The sequence below is a fragment of the Myotis nattereri genome (genome assembly GCF_964212035.1).
Source record: "Myotis nattereri genome assembly, chromosome: 20".
Lineage (NCBI taxonomy): Eukaryota > Metazoa > Chordata > Mammalia > Chiroptera > Vespertilionidae > Myotis > Myotis nattereri.
In genome coordinates, this window is record NC_138096.1 from 3,066,641 (window position 1) to 3,083,471 (window position 16,831).

At 43.5% G+C, this 16,831-nt stretch overlaps 1 protein-coding gene across 1 annotated transcript in view; it reads right to left on the reverse strand.

The window, feature by feature from the left end:
- The window catches only part of FMN2 (formin 2), a gene marked incomplete at its 5' end in the record, with an annotated part of 126,386 nt that overhangs the window by 56,990 nt on the left and 52,565 nt on the right, over positions 1-16,831 (reverse strand). Inside the window, 3 exons of the mRNA XM_081114281.1 lie at positions 757-886; positions 1,052-1,143; positions 7,191-7,252. Coding sequence (XP_080970407.1) covers positions 757-886; positions 1,052-1,143; positions 7,191-7,252 — 284 coding nt within the window. The remainder of the gene's footprint in view (positions 1-756; positions 887-1,051; positions 1,144-7,190; positions 7,253-16,831) is intronic.

Genomic DNA, 16,831 nt, shown 5'->3' on the forward strand with positions numbered 1-16,831 from the left:
CTCTGAAAATGTGCCTTTAAGACCTTATTACTACTTTTCAACCACAACAATTGGTACTATCGGTTTGTGACAAACTGTTTCAAATGTTCATATTGCTAATTTCTGCCAAAAACGGATTCTTTGTTTTCAGAAGACTATTGACCTTCTGTTGAGTCGTACAGCTGATCTTAAATCCTTTGGTTGGAATCAATACGTGTTATTGAGGGACCCTTCCAAATACGACAGAAAGTACATAAAATGCCTTCAAATAACATTTAATAGGGAGCTCGATGTATTTGAGGGCCATGAAAAGTAGTGATTCTGGCCCTAGCCGGTTTGGCTCAGTGGATAGAGCATTGGCCTGTGGATTGAAGGGGTCCCAGGTTCAATTCCAGTCAAAGGCACATGCCTGAGTTGTGAGCTTGATCCCCAGTAGGGGGCGGTGCAGGAGGCAGCCGATCCATGAGTCTCTCTCATGATTGATGTTTCTGTCTCTCTTTCCCTCTCCCTCCCTCTCTGAAATCAATAAAAACATTAAAAAAAAAAAGAAGAAGAAGAAAAGATCAGCAATGGCCACATTCAAGCATTGTGGTCCTACGTGCACTTTCGCTTTTGTTCTCCAAGCTCAGACATAACATGTTCTCTTCCGTGGGCCGGCTAGCCTTCACATTTGTTGAGTTCTTAGTTCAGAAATCAAACTCTTCTGAAATGTGAACGTGCCTGAACACAACTAATCATCAGAATCCCAGCGCCCGCTCTCCACACACCACAACCCACCTCACACAACTTCTGCAGCAATTCAAGTTTGCGACGGATAGAGCAAATGCTTTCCGAAAACGTGGACTGGAACAGGATGCAAAAGACCCGCTCGGAAAAGTTGGGGATTAGTGACAGCTCATACAGGAACCTGAGGGAAGAAAGCCACGTACAGAGGAAAAGATGTAACTCAGAGAAACAGATGTCCACGCTCATATCACACATAACAACGGTGAACAAAAGATCCTGCATTTTCCAAAGGGAGTGAGCCCGCCCGGGCCTGGATGGCCGCTGCACGGTCCTAAGAGATGCTTACTGTTCGGGCTTGTCCAGGGACTTGGCGCTTTCCTTGTCTTTGGAAGATCGGCCGTGCTTTTCAATTTTTTCCAGTTCATCCGACTGTGCTCTCTGCAAATCAAAAGGCAAGATCGGGTCAACTGAGTCCCTTAGATAAGGATGATCTTAGTACAGCCAAACTAGATCCGATATAATACAAGCCTAATATGCAAACAGACAGAACAGCGGAGTGACCGGCAGAACGATTGGTCACTATGACGGCACTGACCACCAGGGGGCAGACGCTCAATGCAGGAGCTGCCCCCAGCCCACAGGCCCCAGGCCAGCCAAGGCGGGTGCCAGTGGGAGTACCTCGATCGCCCCACTGGTCGCCTCATAGATCAGCCCTGATCGCGGGCCAGGCCTAGGGACCCTGCCTGTGCACGGATTTCGTGCACCGGGCCTCTAGTATTTTCACATTTCTTAGCATCCCTTTGTAGGAAAGCTTGACATCATTCATGAGGCATCCGAAAGTGTAAATATGTTTAATGGAAACCAGATCATCTCCAAATCTTCCAAATAGTGTTATTGACTATCAGTGATCTGCAAAACACTTATTTATTCAAGCATGTTTTAAAACAATACATTCTTCTTCTCTTGCTCTCTGAACTGTTTATAATCCCCTCCAGAAGGCAAGACTTTCATGTTAAAGTGGTATTTCTCATTAAGGAATCAAGGAAATTCAATTTGATCCTACGGTTGTTGTAAGATTGTTACAGGGGAAAAATGTATTTATTTACCCATTTCAATCATTGTTTATGGATATTTTTCCTTAGGGGAAAGAAAAATACAATTGAATTATTAAGTCATGGAGCGAAAATAAAAGGTTTTGATACTTCTGAGTTTTCTTTTGGATACAATAAAAGGCCTCATGCTTCTTTTCTTTCCCAACCTTTTATAATATCAAGCTAAAATTTTATCAGCGTAGTTTGCTTCTTTATAAGTGAGGGTCTGCATTTTTAACAGAAGGTACAAGACTTTATAGACTTGGAGAATCACAAGTCTATTCTTCTTTATGGAGACTTTGGAGGTGTTTTATTTGTAGTCTTGTCTTAGTAATATCTTTTTGGATATTTCTCTTTGAAGCAAGGAAAACAAAAGCGAAAATAAACAAATGGAACATCATCAAACTAAAATGCTCTGTACAGCAAAGGAAAATACAACCAACGAAACAAAAATACAACCAAGTGAATGGGAGATTAGTGGGTGGGTAAAAGCAGGTCTATAGTTATGAGTACACGAAACAGAGTTTATTTCTTGTATTATTTATTAATTATTGCATTATTTTCCATATGAACAACTGTAAACCTACTTTTTCCCACCCCTGTATATTCACAAAGAATATATCCAAATAGGAGTTGATATTCAAAATACATAAGGAACACATACCACTCCATAACAAAAAAATAATAATCTGATCTACCCATGTCTAACTCCAACTCCAATTCCCCTATGTACCACTTTCCAGAAACAGACTTTCTCACCCAAAATACATTCTAGTTTTTTACATCTATGCCTTTGATCCAACTGCTCCATCTTCTGGGAATGTGTTTTCAACTCTTCTCTCAAACATGTTACCTACCGTTTACTATGTAAGAATAGCCCCAAACATTGCCCAAATATGAAGATTATGCTAGTTCCTGCAAGGTCAAATAATGTTGGCTCTTCAGCAACTCTTCTGTTCTTTCCACAGAATTCTATCCCAGCACTAATGACATTTGCCTGCAATTATTTGGTTGCATACTTGACATCCACCATGTGACTTGGGGAGAGGGGAACAGGGAATCTGTATGTCAGGTATGTTATGAATGAAATAGCTTTTATTGTGTTGGAATGGGAATCTCTTAGCAACTTTAAGGGGAAATGCTTTTGCATTATTTAAAGGACAATTTAAATTATCCTTGTGAACATTACACATTAAAGAGTTTCTGGCTGGTCTCCATACTATTTGTTGACTCAGATTTCCTCTAATATTGAAAACTAGCTTTTCAAGAGATACACTTTTTATGATCCATAGATTCACATTCTACAACCGCACAGATCTTTCTTCTCCAGGTACAATGAATAACTGGAATATCTTTAAATGCCCAGGGCTGAGGGGAATTCAAAAAATGGCAGCCTCACACGCACAGCAATCTAACGTTGTATGTCTAAGGGCTGAACAGCTGCTCTTCAGGGACCTAAAACCTTGAGCACTTAACCATATATTGGCAAACATGCAAGTAAACAAAAAGAAATTCAGAACCAAACACTCATGAGATGCCATCTGGAATCATTCAACCTCCTAAATAAGGTTGATAGGCGTTTTATATCCTTAAAAAAGACTTGGCTATTTATTTCTTTAATAACTTTATTGCACATTAAATTTTAGTTGTCGCAATCATGGGCCTCCAGGAGGAAAGGTAATTATCCTCTCCAGCTAATATGTCAAAAGCATCCAACGTTATTACTGTTCGTGCATAATTTCAAGTCATGACCCAAGCTTTAGTAAAAACCAAAGCTCTTGGCTTATACTTATAAAACAATCAACATTTACTACCGTTGGAAATCTCTACCTAATATGACCATACACAAGCCAAACCTGAAAGTATTCTACATGAACTATAATATTCCTAGCTGTACGTACATTCCCAGAGCATCAGCAGAGGAAAAAAAAAAAGGGATTTACAGGAGGTATCTCGAACATTTATGGCGTGGGGATGGAATAATTTACCGTGGTTACTAGCCAACTGCACTATTTCTTTGCTGCTCCTCTGCCATCATGGAAAATTACTGGGAAATGTTTAGTACACACGTGTCAGGAGAGACAGTCCTCCCACGAGAGCTGAATAGTTATTAAAGAGCAAATGGCCAAGAAATACTCTCTGTACTCCACCGAGCTAAAAAGTGTGCGAATGTGCTCAAAGAAGCCAGAGGCACATCACGGAAGAATACAGTTAATATAAAAACAATGGCTGGTAGAGACAGACAGGGTGATGATCTCTCAACACCACACGCAAGGATGTGCAATTCAGGTTCTTCTGAGGGGAGACCTCCTTCGGGACCAAAAGCAGCGTCGCTAAAAGGAGTAGCAAACAAGTGTTTCCATGATCCAACAAGGTTTGCATTTAGAGCTAAAATCCAAGGACAAAAATAGCAGCAGGGATCAAAGCTGGAGCTAAACATAAACGTCATTCCCCAAATCATTTTTATCTGCGAAGAATTCAGTCTCCATCTACTTTATAAAGAATGTGAACACAGCAATGGATCTCTTCGCTGCTCCCCTCCTCTCTTTCCAAATACTAGAAATCTTGGATATCTCTTAGTTTCAGGTCAATACACAGAAAAGACAGGCCCGTGGTCTTTCCTAGGTCAGTAGTCGGACCAGAATTTCTCGGGGAAGTGTGAAATTTGGCATAGGCATCTTCCCATCTGTGGACGCTGAGAATGAAGGTGCCTGTTACGAAGGCCTCCTGGTGGCTATTTGGGTTCACATTTACCAACAGAGTCTCAGAGTCACGGCTAACCAGGGAGACGTCTCTCCCGCGCTCTGTGCTTCAGGGAAAAGCTGTACTGTGCTCCTGCCATCTGAGTCAACCAACCCTTCAAAGAGAGTTCCTAGGATCTTATTTCAACTGTCCTTCCCTGTCCAATCAGAGTTGTGCAACTGAATCCTCGTTTGCATCTTCACTGACCAATCAGAGTGACTCCATTCTGACCACGAAGGACCTTGCTTCTGGACCAATCACACTGTGAGACTATGGAGCCCTCGTTGCCATGAAAACTGACCAATCAGGGACTGGGACAGGACCTCTTCTCCAATTAAGCCAGCCTCACCTCTTTCCACGGAGGGCACACGCAGCTTCCTTGTAAGATTGTATTTCCCCAGCCTGAGCTATAACCCCAGAGCAGCAGAGAGCTGCCGGAGCCGCCTCACCAAAGCTGGGCTGGGAGACCAGAACTGCCTGCCTGAACCACCTGCCATATAGAATCTATAATAATAAAGGTGTAATATGCTAATTAGACCAGATGTCCCTCCGGACATCCTTCCAGACAAAACCAGTGGCCGGAGGGAAGCCCAGGTCCCAGGTGCCAGAGGGAAGCCGGTGCCAGCAGCCAGGGGAAGGAAGGCCTACTCGTGCACGAATTTCATGCACCGGGCCTCTAGTACAGGTATATTAAAAATCAGAAGCAAAAGATATGTCAAATCAACTGGACATGTTATAAACTGCTTATAAAGAGTCTTTACTATGTGAACTCAGTAACAGTCAATAACCTTGCGAGAACCGGAAAGATTTTTGGTTCTGAAAGCTCAGAAGGATGTAGTGTATTTAGTAACTGTGTCGTTTCACCGGGTTTTAACTCCTCAGGAAACAGGAATCGGGAGCTCGGGATTGCGCTTTTTGAAATTAGGGTGTGTTTAGATTTGGAGGCTGCCCCACATTCATTCACATCTAGAAGAGAAAGGCCGCTGCCAAACATATGCAATTAGGGGAGGGGGAAAAAGTTGATATTCTAAATAAGGTTTGTGTAGCAAATACTTCCATCTGTTACCCAGAGATCAAATGCGACTGCTTTCAAACAGTCCAATGACATGCATGCAAGCATCTGGCAAAAAAAAAAAAAAAAAAAAAAAAGCATGTATTTATGGGAAAGGTTTCAGGTTAGTTATGTTATTTTGCCCTCCAGGATAAGCAGTGGAATGCTAACTAAGATTAGTCCTCATATATTTAATAACAACAAACTGAGTTTAAACACTACAATCCCGTTTATTTTTTTTCTAGATAAAATTTTTCTAGACAAAATGTAAATGTTCCCTGCAATGCCATTAGTAAACAATAAAGGCCAAATTAAGATTCCCCTCAGATACCTTTCAGACCTGAACAGAATGATTACAGTTATGACAACACAGTAAACTTTGAAACATTTCCCAGGAGAACCCAAGCCAAGCCCAAGCGTGCACAGGCCACTTTTCCCTTCTGCAGATGCCGTCACATGAGCAAGACGCACATCAGAAAGAGTGACAAGCCCTAGCCGGTTTGGCTCAGTGGATAGAGCACCGGCCTGCAGACTGAAGGGTCCCAGGTTCGATTCCAGTCAAGGACACATGCCCGGGTTGCGGGCTCGATCCCCAGTAGAGGGCGTGCGGGAGGCAGGCGATCAATGATTCTCTCTCATCATTGATGTTTCTATCTCTCTCTCCCCCTCCCTTCCTCTCTGAAATCAATAAAAAAAATACATTTTTTTAAAAAGAAAAGAAACTTGTAGCAAAAGCTGAGGCAGACCCTTGTCATAATTTCCACCACAGGCACAGGCCATGAGACTGGGAGGGGTCCTTTTATAGCCAGCTTCTCTCTCACATACAGCTTCTCCCTCACATACAGCTTCTCCCTCGCACCCAGCTTCTCCCCACATCCAGCTTCTCCCTGAGGAGTGAAGAGTTTGAACTGCACATCTAGCTACTATGATTTTTCTGGCTCCTACACCCAAGGATCTAGCTGCTAACTTGCTTGTCTCTGAGAGCTGACGGGAACCAACATTCACTGGTCCCCTGGGGGCTGCCGAGAACAGAGCAACAGTTGCAACAAGACTACAGGCACTTGCCACAGCTCCCCCTCCCGGCTCGGCACACCGTGAGCCCATAGCAAATTCCAGCTCCCAGCTTCCGCCCGGGGAAGTGAAGGAGTTGGCCTGGAAATCTTGCACCCCAACTTTTCTGGCCCTTACCAGAGAGACTGGCTTCTAACTCACTTGTTCCGTGCGTTTCTAGAAAGCATTTTGCCAAACCTATACTTACTTACATGCATACAGTGCACCCAGATCAGATTTCCTTCTTAATATATTTTTATTGTTTTCAGAGAGGAAGGGAGAGGGAGAGATAGAAACATCAGTGATGAGAGAGAATCATTGATTGGCTGCCTCCTGCACGCCCCCTACTAGGGAGGGAGCCTGCAACCTGGGCATGTGCCCTGACCGGGAATCGAACCCGGGACCCATCAGTCCGCAGGCCCACTCTCTATCCACTGAGCCAAACTGGCTAGGGCAGATTTCCTTCTTAAAGCAACAAGCCTAGCTGTGTACAGTGACAAGTAGTGTGTACATATTATATACTCACACTTCCAATTCCTTCTATTACTCACATTCTCATAAAGCGCTTGAAGGGTCTCCAGGTCAACCACAGAATTGTCCAAGTTCACAACAGCTGTAAAAAAAGAAAAAAGAAAGAATATAAATGCCATCAGCCAGCTGTGAAAAGATGTCTGGCCACTTTTTCTTCTTCTTTCATTAATTGTTTATTTATTTGTGTGTGTTTTTTGTTGCTGTTGTTGTTGATCCTCACCTGAGGATACTTTTCAATTGATTTTTAGAAAGAGTGGAAGAGAGGAGGAGAGACGGAGAGAGAGAGAAACATCGATGTGAGGGAGACACATGGATTGGCTCGCTCTGGCACACGCCCCGACTGGGGCTGGTGATCCAGCCTACAACCGAAGTATGTGCCCTTGACCAGAGTCAGACCCACAACCCTTCAGTCCACGGGCCGATGCTCTATCCACTGAGCCAAACTGGCTAGGGCTGTGAGGTCTGGCCATCTTGAGCTGTGGTGACCAGAATAGTGTTCATGGCCCAGCAGTCAGTGAGGGTAAGGCGCTCACTGCAATGCATTCATTTGCCCCACTGCAAAGACCAAGCTCAAGGGATTTCAATGGGATGGGGGTGTACAAGTTTGAGCTCTCACTTGCTCCACAAATACAAACCCTCATGGATACGGCCCAGTCCAAAGTCAAAGCTAAACTGTGAGTGTCTTTCCAGGACTAACTGCCTGAGTTTGAAAAACTTGCTTCACAGCAGAAAATCAGACCGATCACTCCTGTTACTGTCACATCCCCCGTTTTACATTGATCAATGCTCTATCTGCCGACGCAGGAAATGGTTGGCTCCAATCCCTCAACTGGTGGGCTTGATGTGGAAACGACAGGTGCATTTCCTGTGATACATTTTTTAAATTGTTCTAATAAAAGAACAATTCTTTGTTTATGGTATTGAGATGAGCACAGGTGCATCCTTAAAAATCCACTCTTTGGGGGGATGAGGGGACAATGGGGGGATAAAGACACATTTGTAATACCTTAATCAATAAAAAATTTTTTTTAATCCACACTTAATATACAAACTACCCATGTTTATCCGAGGGAGAAGTGGAATGGATCATCAAAAAGTGGGAGTATGTTCTTAAATGCATTTTGTGGCCTGAGAGTTGTATTGCGTTTCGGAATCGGTGTGTTGTATAACTCGGTTTGGACACAGGTTCGTTCAAAGCATTCTGTATTACCCACATACAGAGTAGTTAGAAATGAGGTCCTGATCCAATTTGTGCTGAGTAACCAGCGTAGCTCTTGAAGAATTAAATATTTCTGGAAGGAAAATCACAAAGTGGATAATCACAAACTAGTTGTATTTGTCTTGATAACGGAGGCATTTTACAATGTCTTTTCTCTCAAAGCTTAAAGCTCAAGCGACAGTTTCTTGTTGATTCTGGCAACATCCCAAGAAGGAATTAAGAAAAGCAAGTAGGAAACTGCAGCATGTGATGGATGGGAATTCTAACCAAGATAATTTAGCTTTTCTGCTCGAAGCTGGGAAGAGGGCCCATGATTCACCAACAAATATCATAGCAAATAGAATATGATACTCCCATCCTAATACTATTCCACTATCTCCATTTCCAAAAATATTAAGCCTCAAATATCAATCTAAGAATTTAAGACTCTCAGACCAATCTTTTCAGACCTTAGACTACATAGGGCAACTTTATAGGACAAGCTATGTTTCAAATCAGTAAAAACACTGCCCCAACTACCTTTGACTACATTTCAAAAATTAAATAAGAGGGATTAACAAATGATTTTCATGGAAGTAATGTGGCTATAAATAATATATCAAAATGCAGAAAACCCAAATAAAGATAGCAAGTTCATGTATGAAATGACTCCCTTTAGAGGTGTACAGAGTCTATCCCTTAAAAAAAAACAAAAAAAAAAACCTTATGGTGAAGCCAAAGGTTGGTCTTCAAAAATTCATTAGCTAATAATGAGGTATTTCTACATTCCTCTGATGACTTAGCAAAAGATTGATGGGGAAAACTATGAAAGAAATGCTAGTACTCAACTGCGTGTACCATTTCATCTTCGGAACAAGTAAAAGAAACACAATGAAATTATTCATACTCAAGTCAAAACTCATCAAAGATACAACTGTCTTCTGACTTCATCCATCATCCTAAAACATATTAGTCCTACAGGTTTTCCCCACACAAAGCCTTACTTGTGATTGTACGGAGGTTTCTCATCTTTTAAACTCATGCAGTATGAGGTACTGAAGAATATCTTAATAAAGGCCATATGGTCCTGACCATTGATATATCGTCCTAACCATAGGTATATGCCCCTAAGCAAGTCCACAAGTTTCTAACCCATGAAACCTCGTTTTTAAAAATATGTTTTTATTGAATTCAGAGAGGAAGGGAGAGGGAGTGAGAGAGAGAAACATCAATGATGAGAGAGAATCACTGATTGACTGCCTCCTGCATACCTCACACTGGTTATCAAGCCCGCAACCTGGGCACGTGCCCTGACTGGGAATCGAACCATGACTTCCTGGTTCATAGGTCAACATTCAACCACTGAGCCATACCAGCCAGGCAAACCTCATTTTTTAATCATTCACAGAAAATCTCAATAGAAAGCAGCTCCATAAAATTTTCCCGTAACTGGCTTAACACTTGAGAGATGCTAACACGATTCCACGGGAATCAACTGTTTTTGACAAAACCATAGAATCATGCTTAAGTAGCTGGAATTCAGGAAGATTAAATATTGGCAGATGAAGGGATTCAATGAGAGAGTTCCAGATAGTTCCAGAAGTAAGGGTAAAATATGCCATTTGAGAAGGGTTGAGGGTATTGACGGGCTCTATCTCCTCAATATCAAAAGCACATTTTGCCATTTTGGAAATCAGGACTCAGATTGAAACTCACGTTACTCATTTTTTAGTGGCGTCTTCTAGGACTCCCTCTCTTAGAATCTGTGATTAGGTAGGTGGTACAGTTTCAACTGATAAAATTCTAAAATCAAGGCAATAAGAGAACGCATTCACTCACGTCCTCAACGAATGTCAAAGTGGTTCTTAAAACTCAGTGGCCATCCCAGCTCACTGGGCTGGTTACCAATTACTAGAGTAACAACAGTTTGGAACAGGAGCTCTTGCAGTTGCCTGGCAAAGCTGCAAAATGGTTGAGTGGAGACCACCTTCATCAAGGATTACTTCCCTCTTCAAGGTTTTGTAAAAGTTCAACATACAGAGTAGTTAGAAATGAGCCTTACTGAGTACCGGTTTTCTTGAATCCTTTACTAACTGAAAAATTTTACCCACATGCATATCCTATATAATAAAAGCCTAATATGCTAAGTGTCCGGTCATCCATTCAACCAATCCAAGTGTAATAAGCCTTATTATCTAACCCAAAGTTAAACAAGCTCCTTTTGTTTCTATTCATCAGATTTCTAGCTATGGCCACGGGAAGGGTTTTATATAAATACTAGAGGCCCAGTGCATGAAATTCATGCACTCATAGGGGGTGGGGGTCCCTCAGCCTGGCCTGTGCCCTCTCCCAGTCCGGGAGCCCTCGGGGATGTCTGACTGCCGGCTTAGGCCTGCTCCCCAGGGGAAGCGGGCCTAAGCCGGCAGTCGGACATCCTTAGCGCTGCCACGGAGGCAGGAGAGGCTCCCACCACTGCCGCTGTTCTTGCCAGCTGTGAGCCAGGCTTCTGGCTGAGTGGAGCTCCCATGATGGGAGCACACTGACCACCAGGGGGCAGCTCCTGCATTGCGCATCTGCCCCCTGGTGGTCAGTGCACGTCATAGCAGGCGGTTGAGCAGCCTTAGCATATCATTAGCATATTACACTTTGATTGGTTGAATGGACGACCAGACACTTAGCATATTAGGCTTTTATTATATAGGATATGCATGTGGGTAAAATTTTTCAGTTAGTAAAGGATTCAAGAAAACCGGTACTCAGCAATGTCAGCTTTCCTAGATTTCAACTTTCTTTGGGAGGAGAATTTGAGATTGTATGAAGGTGATCTTCCCTCTAGTCCCTCAAAAGGGAACATGACTTTCATGGAATAGTTTTTTGATGTGGAAGCAACATAGACCATGGAATCAAACTTAACTGCGCTTAAGTTCCAATTGTTATTTGCTGCTACGTTACTTCCAGTTACTTCCCTTGACGAGCTTTCATTTCTTTATGGGGACAAGGGGAGAAGGAAGTCATAGAAAATACTGGCAATGTTTTGGGTTGTGTGGGGACCAAAGGCAGTAACCAGTAAAAGGATCTGGCATGTGGTTGGTTAATATGACTTCCCTCTTCAAGTTTTCGTACAAGTTCAATCAACTCTTCTGTCTCTAATAAGCTTTATTATCTAACCCAAAGTTAATCAAGTTTCTTTTTTTTTTTCCTATTCCTATTTTAGTGCCCTCACATACCAAGGGGACAATTACAACTGCATCTATTAAGGGTTGGCGCTCTTGGCCTGAACGAAGAACTATTAAAACAAAATGTACAGCCTGGCATAGAGCTATTGGCAGTTTAATTATACTCTGTCTTTTTTTTACTTCGTATTTAAACTATTAAGCATTAGCCTTAGATGGCAGAGCATAAATAAATTCAAAATTCAGTAATGAATCTTTAATTCATATCATTTTATTCTCTAACATTCAAGCACATGCTAATGTGATTATACCTCTGATTAGAGGCCAAGTACTTCACACGTATTTCCCAGTCTCGGCTGTAAGACATTCAGGAACACCCATCGTTGCCTGGGATTCATCACATTCCCACCCATCCATTCCCCAGCAGGTCTGTAAAGCGGCTTTAATTACTTTCCCATAGTTATAGATCAATAAATGTTATTTCAATTGGACCAAGAAGCATCTGCTCTGTTTTATGTGGAAGGGTGCAAGGATGGAGGTGGTGTGGAGAGAAAACTCTTACACATGAAAAGATCTTTCATTTATGTGTAAGGCATGCTAACTTTCCAGGATTGAAACATGGGGAGATTTCTGCACTCCCTAAACGACTCCGTCAATGACCGTGTGTGAACGATCACTCCAAGATTAAAGGGACAGCGATTTTATGGTTTGGCCTAAAACTTCTTAAAATGCCGAGGATGTGGTAAGGAAGAAGAAGTACTCTTCCTGGCTTTTCGATCAACGTGCTGTGTGTCTTCGATCAAGGTGCTGAGCCTCTCTGAGGATCATTCCTGTCTGTAGCATCTGCTCATCATGTGGGGGAGAATAAGCCATTTTATAACAAAAGGGATCATTCAAGAAGCCTTGGAATAATTTACGGAATTAATTTTAAAATGTATATTATTTGTGAACAGATTGGTTAGGGAATACAGACAGAGCTGAGAAGGTGCTAGATTCAAATTAGGTTCAGAATTAAACATTTGCTTTCCACAATCAAAACTTGCAACCATAAAAGCTCTTTAAAAAAAAAAAAAAAGATTTTTTTATTGATTTTTAGAGAGAGAAGAGAGAGAAACTTCGACAGGCTGCCTCCTGCACACCCCCTACTGGGGATCAAGCCCACGACCTGGGCATGTGCCCTGACAGGGAATCGAACCAGCTACCTTTTGGTTCACAGGATGACACCAAACCAACTGAGCCACACTGGCCAGGGCAATAGCACTTTTCTTCATGAATCCACTGGTACCCACTCTCTTAGATCCAATACGCTTTCCACTAAACCATGTTGTTACAAAGTGAAGAGTGAAATCGCCTATTTTAACACTCAAGTAGTTAATTCTACCTGATATTAGAAATGTCTCAAAATAAAATACCCAAACCAAAAAAAAAATCTATTTTCTTTTGATTTAAAAATATTGCAGTACATAAAATGAATCACATAGAGAGCAACTCGGGACAACCAGGGATGATAGACACAAGGTAAGAAACGGTTGTGTGCTGGTCACATGACATTGTACACCCAGGTACAGGAGCAGGTGACAGTCCTACATCTATATCCCATTCCCTGACACCTGGTCTCTGCTGCTAGTGTTCTCCACAGCCACCTTCCTCATCACCAGAAATGCAGGATGTGTTTCTTTTTAAAATATATATTTTTATTGATTTCAGAGATTAAGAAAGAGTGAGATAGAAACATCCATGATGAGAGAGAATAACTGAATGGCTGCCTCCTGTACACCCCTCCACCTCCACTGAGGATCGAGCCCGCAACCCGGGCATGTGCCCTGACCGGGGATTGAACCGTGAGCGTTCATAGGTTAACGCTCAACCACTGAGCCACACCGGCTGGGCAGCAAGATATTTTTCATATATGAAAGTTGAAGGGGCCATAATAATAAAAACAATAACAACCCATGTTTTCTGCGTGTTTGCTGTGTGCATGCCATCCTGGAAGGTATGTGCATGCCATACTTTCACTCTAGCTACCTTCACGGTTCAAACCATAAAACACAAGGTAATAATATGTAATGTCACATCATCACCTGGCAATCAGCACTGGAGGGCGTGGTACACAGTGGGCCCCGATATCTAACCGTCTCCACCACCTGTGGGGCGTGCAGGAGGCAGCCAATCCATGATTCGCGCTCATCATTGATGTTTCTATCTCTCGCTCCCTCTCCCTTCCTCTCTGCAGTCAATAAAATATATTTTAAAAATCTTACTAATCTCTCTCCAAATCAGTATCTTGTTTGAGAGATTTTAGACACCCTACGTTGAAAACATTCTTGGCAAAAGGAACAAGGAGCATTTCAGTTGTACCAATAGCAACATGGGAAGCTAAACCAGCACCCACAGTGAACTCATCCACACTCATTTTGGTTGGGGTCCATGGGAAGGGAACCGCGTCCGTAGACGCTTAAACACCAAATGAGTGCAAATGAGCCCGTAGCTCCAGTTCATGCCCCTCTCCTCGTCGGCAGGGTGGGGGAGAGTGCAGAGGCTGAGAGAAACCATCCTGACCCCACATGGGATTCAGAAGCCACAGGGGAAGCAAAGATGAAGTGAGCCTTGCAAATCACTGAGAAGCGAAGGCCTTTGTTTGAGCAGAAACTCATCTGAAGGAGCAGAGATCAGAAGCCTCTCTCATTCCCTGCACTTCCAGGCTTGTCATCACATCCTGGCCGCGGGGAATAAACGTTGTCTGAGAGCTCTCTTTTAGGAACTGAAAGCAGCCTGTCAGGATACATTCAAGTCGGGGAAAGGATATGGGTTAAGTTCATGTCTATTGCACCTTTTGGGGGGACGTCCTTGGAACAAACAGCCATGAATTGCTATTCAATTTCTCTGACAATATTTCTCCCCTTCCTAAATAGAATATAAAACACCTTCTGGGTATGGAGCTTATGCCCTCCTATCTAGAGAAGGTCACAAGAGGTAAGGAAGAAAGACATCAACAAATAATTACAAGTGGATGCAAAGTAGAGTTGGTACAAGCGGGAGACACAGGGAAGGGAATCGGCAGGTGGGACCCCATCCTCGAAGCAGAGTGACCCACAGATGGGCCACATCCTGGTAGCATCCCCTGCCTTTCAAGTGGCTGCATCTGCTTTGAAGTGCGATGTGTGCATTTTGATGGGAAGCATCTTCGGTGAAGATGCCCGACCACATGCATGCATCCCGTCCTGCTCTTCCCTCAAGTTCCACCAGAGCTCAACAGTGAAGAGATTTTTTTGCAGAACGGAAGTCATAAGGACTAAAAGAGAAAAGAGGTGATGACAGCCACAGAGCAGGACAGCTAGTTGGACCTGGTTCCGCTGCCCTAAAATGACGAATCCGCAGCTGTCGGTGGGAACACCCAGAACCAACCCGGAAGGCAAGGACCGGCAGTGCTGGCAGGGGGTGTGTGTGCGGTGGGGGTGCCAGCAGTCAGTTACCTCTCCGTTCCCAAAATGCCCTCCCCAGCTCTGTCTGGTTTGTTTTCTTGAGAAATTAAAACAAAGTCTCTGGACAAAGAAACATCAAGCCCCGTTGTTGGCCAGAGCACTGCACTGAAAACATGGGGACCGCCTGGCCGGTGTGGCTCAGTGGTTGAGAGTCGACCTATGAACCAGGAGGTCACGGTTCAAGTCCTAATCAGGGCACATGCCCGGGTTGTGGGCTAGATCCCCAGTGTGGGGCGTGCAGGGGGCAGCCGATCCATGATTCTCTCTCATCGTTGATGTTTCTATCTCCCTCTCTCTCTCCCTCTCCCTCTCCCTCTCCCTTCCTCTCTGAAGTCAACAAAAATATATATTTAAAAAAATGGGGATCCCCTGCGGACTGCGTGTTGACCAGAGAACCCCCACCTCTAGCTAGCCCTCTCCCCCAACCTGGGGCCCAGCACACAACCAGACAGACCACTCCTACTCTAGACCAGAAGCTGGAAAATCGAGTCACCCATGAGGCAAGAACAAAAGATAAAGACTTCGGTGGCTGCCCAACAAGTAATGAACCCAGATAATACTCCACTGAACCCAAAGTCAAAGAGCTCGATGGAGTGGGGGCTGGGACAGAGACTCCTGGTTTCTCATCAGCTTCTGCCTCTCCCACTTCTGGGCCAGGACGGCCAAGGATCAAGCCTTCTGCACAAAGCCTCCGACACAGACCAAAAATCAGAACCACCACAACCAAAAGCAGTAAAACTCCTCCATCTCCTCTGCAGGATTTCCATCGCCCACTGTCCTCAAATACCAGGATTTATATAAAGAAAGGCTTTCACGGTGGAAACAAAATTAATCTCATCCCAGCCCGCCACTGGTACATCTCAAGCATACTTGCTTACACAAGGGTAGGGACATCCGTTACTGATTAGTCAGTAGGCTTCGTACACCTATGGGCCTTGTTTATAAGAGCTGTGCGAGTTCAACTGTGAGAGAACAAATGCATTTTGTTTGAGTCTGTACGTCGCCTCCTTGTCTAGGCGGGCGGGTGGGGGATGGAGCCCAAGACTGGGATCCTTGCGGAATAAAATCTTTAAATGCAAACATGATTGCCATTGTAGACTGTTTAATCTAGCGATATTGTATTTCATTTCTGGTTTGGGAGAGCTTTGTTGATTTGACCAAACGGGTACAACTCGGGGCTTATCTCCACTGTTTAGATAAGGGTTACTTGACTTTGGCAGGTGACAAAATCTAGGGTGTGGAACAAAGGGGGCAGAGAGAAAGGCTGGCATATTCCCAGGGAGTGTTTATGTTACGCGGAGTGTATAGATGGGCAAAGAGTTTCAAACAACGCACTGTACTTTGTATAAAATGTCCGCTGTCTGCTGCGTGTTTTCCATAAACCAGTCCTGAGCAATGTCCTTTATTGGGCAAAGGAGACTTCACCTTCTTGCTTAGGTAAACATTGACGCTCTTGTAAAACAGCTCAGCGAGTCTCCCTGGAAGTAGGGCCCTGGCTCGGGGGGTCCCATCCGCCACTGTTTCCTAACACATATTCTAGAAGGGCAGCCGTGTTCAATGTCACTGCTCATGCCAGCATGTCTATGGCTGCACCAGTACAGAATCTGCACATGTCTGATGCCAAAGTGACTTGCATCCAGATAATAATCCTACTTTTTGGGGGGAGTCATTCTATACAAACATGTCTGACTTGACTTTGGAAGGAAAGCCAACACAGAAAGCCTGACTTTACAAACACGATGATTATAATTATGGTTGGGGTTTTTTTTTTAATTCTCTTTTGAAAGTACTTCATCTAAACAAGCAGT